At 30.0% G+C, this 13,393-nt stretch overlaps 1 protein-coding gene across 1 annotated transcript; it reads left to right on the top strand.

Moving 5' to 3' along the window:
• Positions 1 to 3,556: 3,556 nt before the first annotated feature.
• Positions 3,557 to 11,653, top strand: LOC107439096 (leucine-rich repeat and immunoglobulin-like domain-containing nogo receptor-interacting protein 2). The gene is made up of 3 exons (XM_016051571.3): positions 3,557 to 4,292; positions 6,215 to 6,363; positions 11,415 to 11,653. The coding sequence occupies exons 1-3, from the start codon at positions 3,637 to 3,639 to the stop codon at positions 11,558 to 11,560; spliced, it is 951 nt and encodes a 316-aa protein (XP_015907057.2). The 5' UTR covers positions 3,557 to 3,636; the 3' UTR covers positions 11,561 to 11,653.
• Positions 11,654 to 13,393: the final 1,740 nt, after the last annotated feature.

Below are 13,393 nucleotides of genomic sequence, written 5' to 3'. Positions count from 1 at the left end.
TGAAGCTGATCCCCAATTTTTAAACCATTCAATGGATTTCTTTTCTCTGTAATTTATTATAATATACAAATGTAATTTGCACCACAAAATAAGTATTGAAGAGCTCAGTGGAAGAAGTAGGTAAGTGAGTTTGATTAGATAAGCTTAGAAGTTTATATACTGAGAAAAAATGTATGTTTAAAACCACCAGAATGTGATAAGCATTTTTTTGGCTCTATGAAGTGCTTATCACATTCTGGTGAATGCTTATCACATCAAAAATTTCAATAATTTTTACCAAAACATTTTGGTATTGATTTTGTCAAAATTAACGATAAAATATGGTTTTATAATTTGTGATAAAATTTGGAGTTTTATCATTATTAATTTTATACTTTAGGGAATTGGCAATAAAAACCATTTACTCGGTTAAATTTACTTTTCAGTATTTTATTTTTACCAAATATTTGGTAAAACTATATTTTTATAAAAACAGAATTTCTAGTTAACTGTTACCACATGAGAGGAAGTATTACCAAATGAGTGGTTTAAATACTGATAAATCAATCGAAAATAAACACGACAAGAACTGTTAAATGTTTTGATCGCATTTGTAAATTTTAACGACAATAACAAAATGCTGTTCTATTTCTTTATTAGATACATACGGAACTAACAATAATCATCCTAAAAGATAGGAAACAATTGCAATCACTCAATTTGTTGCATTCTTAAAAGTCAGATAACAAAGGTGATAATATATGCATATTTATCTTCAGATTTATCACATAACCTTTTCAAATTGTGAATCAGTTATGTTTATTTTTTTATTTACATAGTTGTTCTAGCTTTGTGTTTTCTTGAGGTATATTACGAAGAGGAAAACGTTTCCAGATATTGCATAAAAGGTTGCGATTTAGAGCAATGTTCGGGCATAGATTATCCCGTTAGTCTTAGAGAAACTTTTTACAAATCATTAAGAAGTAAATTGTCTACTAAAACTTATGATAATTCTGTTAATCTTAGGCAAGCTTTTCACAAATCATTAAGAAGTTAGTTATTCTCTAACATTCATAATAATCCTGTTAGTCCTAGAGAAGTTTTTTACGAATCATTAAAAAGTAAATTCTCTACTAAAACTCATGTCAATCCTGTTAGTCTTTGAGAAACTTTCAACAAATAAATAAACATTAAATTATCTTCTAAAAGCTATGAGGAACTAGAATTTAAAATAAGAAAGTCTCACGTGTCTTTCACCTTTAAAATTAGCCGATCGAAACAATGTCTAACATCGAAGTTTTTATCTTTGGCTCGTGCGGTACTAAATTATTTTTTTTTAAATTTTTCATTATCATACTTTTGAGTTGTATACCATTTTATTTATCATTTTGAAAATTAAATTTTCAGCCAAAAATATAAAATTTTGATATGTATTGTTGATTTAAAATAGAATTGATTCGGAATAAGGTGAAACTGAAATTAAGTATGTCAGCAATATTATGTACAGATAAAAAATAAAACATATTTTAGCGGAAGGAAAAGTGAAAGTGAAATTACATTAAGTACATTCGTCAGAAATATATTGCAACTCGCAACTCTTGGATTGATAATCATTCTTTGAGAAATAATTTTATGGAAGATAGCAGATTTCTTATCGCTCATCTGTTCTTTTACACATTTCATAATATTTTTTTTTATATTTTCATAAAACAGCCACAAGGCTTTTAAACCGTATGGTTATAAAACCCAGAAGAGAATCCTAGATTTGTAGTCCTCATCTTATATTTAGGATTTAAGCTTCTCAACTTTTGAAAACACATCATAAACCTCATACGACGCTACCTATTATACCAACTAAGTGGCCATGATTTTATATAAATTGTTTCTAAATAATACAATTATACATAAACAATACATAATACATGAATCCCTCTTTAATATAATTATTTTATCAAAGACAATGTGTATAAAACTCCTTTTGATCATACAGCAGCGTCTCACAGTGGACTGATATTAAAGATATGGTTCCCAGTAGATCACCAAAATCAAGCATCTCTGGCAGCTGTCAATGAGCGGGAGGGTGACCAATTTGATCGGCCTGCGAAGGATCAGATTACGTATGGTATCGGTTCTCGTAAACTGTTCGCCCATCAAGTGCTGCTCGACATCGAGTGCAGGTACCGAAATGGGGTATATATATATATATGTGGTGATAGGTTCGACGCTCATCGTAAAATCAAGTTTATTTCATATTGTTATCTGTTTGTCTTTAATCAATTGTGTTTTTACTTATTTTTGAAGTGAACTGAAATAAGAGTTCTGACGTCATCATATTAGAATTGTATAAATACCAGCACGCACATGACAGCCTGTCAGTATTTCTCTCATCACCTGCTGTGATGATGCTTCTTGTAAATCAAACCAACTTGTATATAAATGTAAATATGTTTAATAAAATATTAGTATCTCAAAGGAGCTATCTTCGCTTACCTCAATGGTGACCCGGATGTCTGACGATACAAGCAACTTTCATTTTTCATCATCGAATTAATAGGAAACTGCAACTATGGCGGAATCGTCTGCAGTAAAAATTCCCATCTTCAATANAAAAACTAAATTGCAAGTATAACATTTTTATTTATAATTAATATACTACAAAACACAAATAAGTGCTACAAAACACAGAAATAGAAATTCAATCTGTAGATTATATAAAAAGTCCTACACAAATTACAAAATTGAGTTATTTCAACAAAATAGAACAAAATTTAGTACAATGTCAGACACACAATATCAGAATTATACAATACTGCCTAACACAATACTACACCGTATCAAAATTTGCTGCCAATTGGCTAAATTTGAAGTAGCTAACTATATATATATATATATATATATTAGAAAAACAAGTATATAAGTATAAAAGAAAAACAAAGTGTTTCGGTGTTTGAACGTTAACTATCCAGAAGCAGTTAATGGGCACATTACATAGAAAATTTTTTGAAAACTCTTGATTCTGCTACTCCCCATAGCTAATCTGCAGAAGATCATCCTAGTCTATCTAGTTAAACCTTGTAAGATCATCCTAATTAATATACAGATTAGATAGGTTGTGTGCACATTAAGAGCCTTTATCCGTAACGTTTGCATAACAAATCTTAGAAATTCTTATAACATGATTGGTCGATTGTGAGTAATCGGCTGGTGATATAAGGCTGTTATTGAGTATCATATTTGCATTATTTAGTTTCAAGAAATGATTACTTCATTGCTTAAAAAATCTTTCTAAACCATGCAAAGGTTTGATAACTATAGACAGTAACTAATTTAAATAAAAAAAACCCAGCTGTTTCGTTTAAAAACAATTGCACATTTCATCTATATTTAACTGTTTTATTTAAAAACAATTGCACATTTTCTCCATATTTAACTGTTTTATTTAAAAACAATTATACATCTTCTCCATATTTAACTGCTTTATTTAAAAACAATTGTATATGTAGAAGATAAAAATAAGAATATTTGCTTGAGTTAACGGAGGAAGTAATCTAACTCAAACCATCTGTCTAATTCTTGTGATTGTAGAATTCAGATAAAAACAGCTATTTAGCATTTCTCCCTTTCTCACTTAGTAGAAAACCATACACGTAATCTGTCATGTTTGTTTTCTACACCGTTATTTTAAATTTATTTTTCCTCCCGGGATGTTTCCAAACGGAAAAAATTCCCCCAATCTGCACAACAGAGTACCCAATACGCTTTGTAAATTGCTCAGGGATGGACAATCTCGAAAATTTCCGAGATATATTTTACCAGGAAGTAAATCGTACTTCGTCCAATTCTGCTATAGTCGGCGTGCGTATTGCCAATTCTTTCTTCCCTTTCATTGCTCAAGAATTTTTCAAAGGACTTAAATTTGGGAGACTTATTATAGAAAATACTGCATTGATATCTCTGAGTGATACTGACACAGCTTTTGAAGGATTGGAAAAATATTTGAAAGTTCTCATAATAAAGAATTCTGTTCTGTTTTCAGATTTGAACTGGTATCAATTACGAAATTTGAGGGAACTGAAATTTATTATCTTGGAAAATATTGAATTGGAATTTGTTGATAGTGATATGAGTTCGATTGCTGCAGTCGGATTAGTGCAATTATCGATGGCGAATAATAGAATTTCGCACATAAGTGATAATTCATTTGCACCGTTTGTTCATCTTCAGGACTTATCTTTACACCATAATAATATATCAGAGTTGAAGAGAAGTATGTTTCCGAACCCAGGAAATAAACTGAGCCGACTTAATTTAGGGTAAGAAGGTAATTTAGCTCAAAAATTGTTTCATTGTTTTCAGTAACTATTGCTTTTATAAAAGTATTTCATCTTACGCTTTCTTCCTTAAATGAGCATACAAACATCTTTTATATGTTCAGCTGATGTTAAAAAGAAAGAAAACATTAATTGAACATGCAAGCAGGCAAAAATGTTATTGAAATATTATAATTTAAAAAAAAACCACCGTATTGTTAGCAATTTGAAATAATAATACTTTATAAGTTTGCTTCACTATTTCTCTCATTAAAAAAATTCTGTCCGTTATTATGCAAAGTATAATTAATAGGAACTTAAGATAGAAATTTTTAGAAATAGAATTTATTGTGTAATTTGTTTAAAAATCAAACAGAATATTTTTATATAAACTGATGTTCTTTCTATCAAAACATCTACGTCTCAAATCTTTCAAAACATAATCAACAGGCAAATATAATCACATCGAGGTAATTTAAAGTTTATTCTGCTATTATGAGTTTACTCTTATTAGTTATATCTTTTATTAAAAATATTCTATGTCTAATATTATGCAAAACATTATTAGTTATTAAAGATCTAAAAAGAATTGCAGCAAAACACGACAGATGACAGAACAACAATTTATGGTATTATTAGTTTGTGATGCAAACTATTATAAGAATATTTTATACTAAATTCCAAAAAGAATTCATAAACAACAAATCGTCGTGTTTTTAGTTAGTTGTTCAAACTAAACTAGCCTGTCATAAAAATGTTTTTATGCCAATATATAAAAAAGAATTGACAAGCACTTTATCATGTTGTTAGTAAGCATTTCAAAATAAACTTGTTCCTATTAGAATATTTTTATACTAAAATCTAAAAAGAATCCATAAACAACAATTCATTGTGCTATCAGTTATTAATTTAAAATAAACTATACGTTAAGAACATTTTTATGCTAAAATCTGAAAGAAATTGATAAATAATAAACAAAAATTTATCGTGTTGTTACTGAGAAATTCAAAATCGATTGTAAAAGTATTTTTATACTAAAATCTGAAATGAACTGATAAACAACATTTTTTCAGGTTTTCAGTTTATATTTCAAAATAAATTTGCCATAATAAGAATATTTTTATTCTAGCTATTTTTCTATTTAAAGTATTTGGTGCAGGAAAGTTACTGTTCTTTTTATCAACAATTCTACGTCTTAACTTTTTAAAACATTATTAAGAAGTAATGAAAAAAATTATTCACAATTGTTAGCCATATAAATTTAATCTCACATAATGAGTTTATTGTTATAAGCTATCTCTTTTATTAATATTATTTACCGTCTTAAAATTCGTTACTTTATTTATTTATTTATTTTTTGTTTTATGAAACTATTCTAACTCCTTAAGTAGGATGAAAGGTTGGTTGGTACTTTATTTACATCGCGCTGTAGCTGCCCAATGGGCTATTGTCGGTGGTTTGGGAAACATCCCTGAGGATGATCCGAAGACATGCCATCGCAATTTTGATCCTCTGCAGAAGGGAAGGCTCCCCTGCTTTGGTAACCCGACGACTTGCGAGTGATTTCGAGCACTTTAAGGCTAGAACAATTTAACCAGGACCGATACCGCGCAGGCTGATCAAAGTGGTCACCCACCCGCTTACTAATCGCAGCTAGCGATGCTTGACTTAGGTGTTCTACTGGGAATCGTGGCTTTACGATCAGCCCACTGCGGGACATTGTTAAAGATGAAAAAAAAGAGAATTAAAAGTAAAATTTTTTTCTCTTAATTCCAAATCAACGAAATTGAGAGTTCTTAAAACTTTTAAACCCACTTGCATAATTTATTTATAAAAAAGATATCGTTTTTAAATTATTAAATAAAAATTTCTCATTTTCATTAATAAATATCTTTTGAAATTTTATTCTGTTAATATATTTCTAGCCACAATAAAATTTCATCTCTGCCCTCTGATTTTTTCACAAACATGCCAAGTCTGACTTTTATTATATTGTCTCATAATGAACTTCTAACTCTTGATCAGGCAGTGTTTGCTACCATCTGGAAGAGCTTGACAACAGTTTTATTATCAGGTATCATTACTGTATCATTTTTATTATTTCTTTTTTGTGCCTGTAACGATGGAATCCTGTAATGCCAAGTTTTTACTTATTCGAATGTTCAAGTTTATGAACATTTTCCTGGGTATTATTGAGTAGAACACCTGTTTTTATAGAGATAACACAGTGATTTCTAAAAACTTTCTTACCTTTAATTTTTATGAGAATAAGTTTTTAGATTCGGGCAATTTCGTCATGGATTTATAGTGAAATTAAAAGTTACATTAAGAAGAATATAAAATTTCCTTTACCTTAGCTTATGAAGGAGAACCATATTTTTCGTATAATAGCTTTGAAATTTACGAACATGAATTCAACGAAGAAAAAGGTTTATTTAGTTACAAAAGTGTAATTTTATATACACTGCATAAGTTTTTGCAAGTGAGAATGCCCATAGAATGATAGATATACCGAAGTGTACAATAAATTATTAGTTTCAGAATCTTATCTTATTGAAATTGAAGAAAAATTACTTCAATAACTTTTTTCAAAACCCGTGTCACAAGTATAAGTGATAGGACAATACCTTTAAGAATATCGTTCTTAAGAGAAGATTTTTCAAAATTTATTTAAAAAAAACTTATTGTAAATTTGAAATCAACTTTAAAATGCATAGAAACATCAGGAATATGGTTAGATCTTTTATCACTTGAAAAAAATAAGTTTCAAAACTGTGCAGTTAGCGAAAAAAAAGAAAAAAAAGGGATCATTCCTATACTTTTTAATGGTTGGTCTGATTTTCCTCCTGTAAAATGCTATAACAATATCTCAAAGAAATTTCTTAAATTATATGCATCATATAATTTTAACCGTAATAGAATATGCTAATTTTGTCCAAAAAAAACCTTTTTTTCAGAAGAGAAACAGTTTATCAAATTTGAATTTATTTCCCGAGAAATAGAAAGAGGGCTAACAAAGTTATGAAAAAATGACTTTTATAGTTTAACCTATGTAACGGTAAAAGTTTTGTTACTCCAATAAGGTGATTAATTTGTCACATTTCTCTTCATATCATTTAATTAATTAATTTTATTATAATAATTCCCTCACACAAAGCTATATAGCCTGTCGTCCAAAGACAAAAATGTTATATAAAGTGGAGTTTATATAAATAAAAATAATTTGTATTAATTAATTTGTTACAGATGAAAAAAATTTTAAAATTGTAAAGTATACAAGTTTTTACATATTCTGAAATTTCAGATTCTTCTAAACCTAAATCTAATCATTTGATTAATATAAAAGGGCTCAAAAATTTATTTAAAAAACTAATAATTTAATGTTTATAAACTGGAACTCCCTTTTGTGATTATATCGCCAAAATTTTCAAGGTATCAAACTCTACGTCATTCGAATTAGCGTATAATTGAAAAATTTAATCCTTTATTTAATAATTTATGTGTGAAATAACGAAACACCCTTGTTTAAGAGAATTTTTATACATGAAGACTGGTAGATAGTCATCGTTATTTGACAATTTTTTTCTTAAATTATGTTATTTAGTTTTAAAATATTCTTCTAATCGTCTTCCTTGCTTTTGCGTAAAAAAGTAACAAGATTCATTAAGACATTTTGTCCTTTGAAAATTTTTACAGGATTCCGTTTCACGAATCTACGTAGATTAGGTAAAATTATTCAAAAGCAGAGCAATTGTAATTAATTAATTTTTACTACAAAATCCTAGTTAATTCGCGTTCAGTAGTTTTAATGTTGGCAATTAAATGCTAAAAAAATATTGAAGAAAGCTGTGCATAATGTTTGAATGCATCTATCAAAGCAAAGTTCTTTTTTTCTACGTAACTGTCAATTATAACTCTGTAACAAAAAAAAATAATCTAATTTCAGTTTTTTAATTCTTCAATTATGAATATGATATAAAAGTGTTTTAATATTTAGGATACATAAATTAACAGGATTATGTAAGCAATCGCATAATTATATATTTATGCTTATAAATGAGGTCAAAAATAAATCCATTTCTGTTGTAACGGAATTTAACTACGTAACTACAGTAGAAAAATATCTTTCATGAGAGTGCAAAAATGGATAGGGCTTTCTTTCCATAAAAAAAGTACTATTATATTTAGTACAATATTCAGTTAGTTGTAAATATGTTTAAAAATTTGAAGGGTAAATCAAATGTTGATATTGCTTTAAAATTAACCATTGAAAGTGCAGTGCTCCAAAAAAAAAATTGAAACTGAATAACTTTTAGTCTAATGATCAGATTTTCACGGTTTGGGAGTCATTTTCAATGGCTCAAGGGGTTGACAAAATCATATGCAAAAATGTACTTTCTCTGAATGAATATACCTTTTTTCTGACGAATTCGGATTTTTGACCCCTATAATATTGGGGGTGGCGGTGATCTGGGGAACAGGGTCCCAATAGTTTCGTCAAGAGAGCGATTTAAAGTTTAGAACCTCTAATGTTAATTTTATTTTATGCGTGTTTCACCATATTTCGAAAAATTTTTAAGCGAATTAAAAAAAATTTGCAAACAGTTATAAAATTCCTTTATTCAAAGATATTTCCAAGCAAAAAATAAATACTAGTAAATATTTAGTATTTTTAATTATTTTATGGAATGATCGTAAAAAAATATTGAATTGTAAGGTGTACAATGTTTCACGGTATCTAATTTCACATGACAAAATTGGAGTGAAATTGGTCGAATAGTTCCTGAGAAATCGATTTTTAAAAGTACGAATTTTTTAAAATTCGATTTTTCAAGAACTATCAACCAGTTTCACTCAAATTTTGGATTGATGTCTTGATCAAATTATTGGGACCATATTTTCCTGAACGCAGCTACCCCCAATATTTTGGGAGTCCGAAATCATCGAAAAAACATTCAATGTTTCTTCAGAGAAAGTACGTTTTTACATCTAATTTCGTAATCTAAAATATCGTCTTCGCTAATTAATTAGCATATTTGTGCCCCCCCCCCTCGAACCACTAAGAATGAGTCCAAGAACGTGACGATCTGATCATTAGATCAAAAGTTATTCAGGGTGGTCTGTTTTTTGTCTTTCTTTGGCGAACTTTACAATGCAAGGAGCACTTATGATAACGTCTTTCCAGCTTTCACATAGTGTTTGGAAACTTATTCATCTTAAGAGTCATGGTCATTATTAACAAAGATCACGAATAAATCAAATTATAATTTTTTTTCTTTTAAAAATAATTAACCAAGAAAAATTAAGCAATTATTTTTTTTTCTTAAAATCATATTAAGCATCAGTTTCAAGATTTAGTTTCACTTCTTGTTTCATGTTCAGCCGTTTCAGGTTTCATTCACGCTTAAAGCAAATTAAAATATCAGGAAGTATTATATTATGTTGTTTTATATAGATGTAATACATTTAAAACAACAAATACAAAAAAAAATCGATATCGCTCTTCATTTTATGCAATAAAATCTGTGAAGAAATAATTATTCTGTCCATTTCATCTTTTTTAATAATCTGACTGATGCGGAAGCAACCGTGTTTAATTTCTGTCTCTGAAAACAAATTTCATTCAAGGAAAAAAATATTCAAGCTTTTTTTTTAATTCGTACTATTGAAATGAATAAAAAAGGGGAAAAATTTTGCCCTAATACTTTACTGATTTACAGAATGAAAATCTGACTAAAAAGTAATAAATTGTCAGGATGATCCGTTTTTTTTCCGAACTGGACATATCTGTATCGTATCAATGTTGAACAATAAAAGCTTATATTGCGAAAGCTTTTCACCTTTCACAATTCTCATTCATGAGAAGAGTTTGAATTTTTTGATGCTAACAAAATTTCTACTTGTTTGAATTCCCTAAAATAGTTGAAAGGCAAATACAGCTTTATTTCGTGAAACTATGAAGTTTAGGAATACTTCTTATCGAAATCGTTACAGTAAAAACTAATTTTTCACAATACTGAAACTCCAAGGATCAGTGAAAACAATAATAGTGTAACAATTATTTGATAATATAGTAATGCATGATATTTTTACGAATTTCAAATCAGCTATAAAATGTCTCGAAACATCAAGAAACTGGTTAAAATATTTTATTCAATTGATAACAAGAGAAGATTTGACAATCGACCAAACCACCCAGCCGTACCTGTCCCTAGACTCATTTATCAGAGCTCTTTCTTCTAATGGTGTTAACAGGTAGGAAGGCCAGGTCACTTAGAAACGTGGTATGCTTCAAGTCAAAATAACGTGTGGATAGACCACGTAAACAGCGCCTGGACAGTTACTTTTTTCCTTTAAACTTACACCAGCCAACTTACAAGAGGACTTTCAGCCACGGCAGATTTAGCGTTTATTCTGCTACCAGGATCGAACTCTTGACCAACAGATCTCCACTGGCGCTGTCACGCGCCACCGTCTGAGACACCGGACTAATAAGTTGAACATAAAAATATTTTTCTAACAAACACAAACTTGAGCTTTTTAATTTTTAAAAAACAGGCCGTTTTGGATCAGGGGATAGAGCATTCGCTTTCTAATGAAGTGAACCGGGTTCGATGCGCTGATGGCTGTCAGTTTTGAATTCCGCACCCGGCTCGCATCAACCACAGTGCTGACGTAAAATATCCCCAATGGTTTACCGATCATGGGTTAGAGTCCCCTTGCCGTCAGGGTAAGCGTGGGTGGTTTTCCTCTCCATGTAGTGCAAATGCGGGTTAAATCCATCAAAAAGTCCTCCAGGATGGCAAATTTCCCCCAATACTTGATCCAAGAGTTCCCTTGTCTTCTGAATTGTGTTCAAAATTGCAAGGCTGTGGAGTTGAACATTAGTAGTCGTAAGCCCTATATTGGGTCGGTTGTTCAATGACGGTTAAAAAATATAAAAAGTTTTTAAATACCTACTAAAATCCAAATTAGTATTAAATGATTTTTTTATAACTTGCAACAAAATTATGAGAGATCACAAAAGAAATTTTTTTTAATATATAATAAGTTTATTTTAATTTTATAATATTGAATTATAATAGCATTAACTTCATTACTACTATTTTTTATCGCACTCTGTAGAAAATCCATTGCGATGCGACTGCAGATTAAAATGGTTACTAAAGCAAAAGTTCCCCATGTTTACTTATGGAACATGTGCTGGGCCACCAAAGTTGCGAGGAAAGGATTTAGCAAAATTGGAAGATTTGGATCTATGGTGCTTCTAGAAAAATGGAGAAAAATGTAGAATACTTAATTTTAAACTCTAATACTGCAATTTAAAGGTATAGTTTTAATGAAAATAAAGACATTAAAACCATTGTTTTTACTTTTCTTATGCATTGCTTCTATTGTAAAAACTTAATATTAGTAAAAAATATATCTTTCTATGTATAAAATTCTTATAATGGCGTCGCAGTTTTCTATTGTTGTTAATACAGAAATCACATGGTAGGATCCAGTTTTCCCCCCATTAGTTTTCATATTGGGTTGGTTATCATCAGCAAAAATTTCTATAAAAGTTATTGTTTAAGTTATTTTGTTGTTGTGCCGACCGGCCTGTGTAGGGGTTAAGGAACTGCCCTTGCATTAGAAAGGTTCTGGGTTCGAATCCCGGGCAAGGCATGGATGTTCTTTCCTTCTCTGTACTGTCTGTCCTTACTGTGGAAGCAACGTTGGCCCACCTAATATGGTGCTCCTGAAAGAGTGACCAACATATCTGCCCTTCAGGTGCCTGTATGACCTAGGTTATTATCCAGGTGGGCATTGGGGAAAATTTTTTTGTTGTTGTTGCTTATCCTCTTCTGACCTGACGAAGTCCGACCAGTCCTATGAACCCGTTGACCTGAATGAAATCTAAGACCGAAAGAGGAGCGAAGTAGATGTCTCCCCAGAGAAGACCAAGACAGCTCAGGATATGATCGGTGGAAGTCCAGTGTGGATGGCATTTAGGGCAAAGGGGGTAGGTTTTAGTTCCTTCGGAAAATAGTAAACCTTTTAGATGACCGGTAGCTAGGCGGGAGAGGGAACCAGTTGCTTAAATTACAAAAGTTATTGTTAATAAAAGTTATTCTTTAAGTTATACAAGTTATTGTTAATAAATGTTATTCTTTAAGTTATAAAAGTTATTGTTAATAAAAGCTATTGTTTTCCCTATAAGTATTTTCATTTCTCTGATTTAAAGGTTAAAATTGTCTGTATTGTTATTATTACGTTTTTGCGTGATTTTGTTTGATTTCTGAATTTAGAGTTTAGGAGGATTGTTTTATAAGAATGATGTAATTCTACGTTACATTTTAAGATAAGGTCATTTAAATCTGTGTCTAATCTTATTAACCGTTATACAATTATTATTTTTTGGTGCAAATTACATAAATATACTATTATGAGTTACGATTAAATGGATTCGTAAAATGATTTAGAACTTAACTTTCAACTACATGCACAAAGTTATGAATGCAAAAATGGTATTTAAAATACAACCGGCCCTTTGGTAAGCAAAAATATTAAATTGCAGTTGTGAACTCACCAAATTTGTTATAAGAATATATACTACTTTTATATTAAAGTATTATTTAAAAAATGATTAAATAGAAAAATAATTTATGTTCACTTATAGATCTTAATAGGATCACAAGGGAAATATTTTGATTGGGGAAATAGGTATTCACAAGTCTTCTTTTAAGTACATACTAGGAGGATTCGCCCGTTGCTCGCTATCGCTCGCCAACCCCCGGAACTGCTTTCGCAGTTCATTTCGAATTGCTTCGCAATCCGATGCTCTCTTTGCTCGCTCATTGGATACGTTCTTAACGTCTAGCTTTTGTATACTTTTTTGAACACTGAAGTTCCGAAAACTTTTCACTGTAGAAAATTCTAAACCTGTGCATTTCAATATTAATTTGAAATTGAAAACAGTTCGCGTATTTTTCTTAATCACACCATTCTAAATTTCAGTTGTTGAGAAAAGTAACTGTTGTAAGTTTCGTTTTAAAGTCTTTCCCACCAGAGGGCTAAAACCATGTGTTGTTAAACAATATGAAATAGTACTGAACGCCGGA

This window comes from Parasteatoda tepidariorum, chromosome 5, assembly GCF_043381705.1.
Source record: "Parasteatoda tepidariorum isolate YZ-2023 chromosome 5, CAS_Ptep_4.0, whole genome shotgun sequence".
Lineage (NCBI taxonomy): Eukaryota > Metazoa > Arthropoda > Arachnida > Araneae > Theridiidae > Parasteatoda > Parasteatoda tepidariorum.
This window is presented reverse-complemented; position numbering and strand designations above follow the sequence as displayed.

Coding starts and splice junctions, on each gene's coding strand:
- LOC107439096 (XM_016051571.3), top strand. CDS start 3,637: ATGTTTGTTTTCTACACCGTTATTTTAAATTTATTTTTCCTCCCGGGA. Junction 4,293..6,214: donor CTGAGCCGACTTAATTTAGG/GTAAGAAGGTAA, acceptor ATATATTTCTAG/CCACAATAAAATTTCATCTC. Junction 6,364..11,414: donor GACAACAGTTTTATTATCAG/GTATCATTACTG, acceptor CGCACTCTGTAG/AAAATCCATTGCGATGCGAC.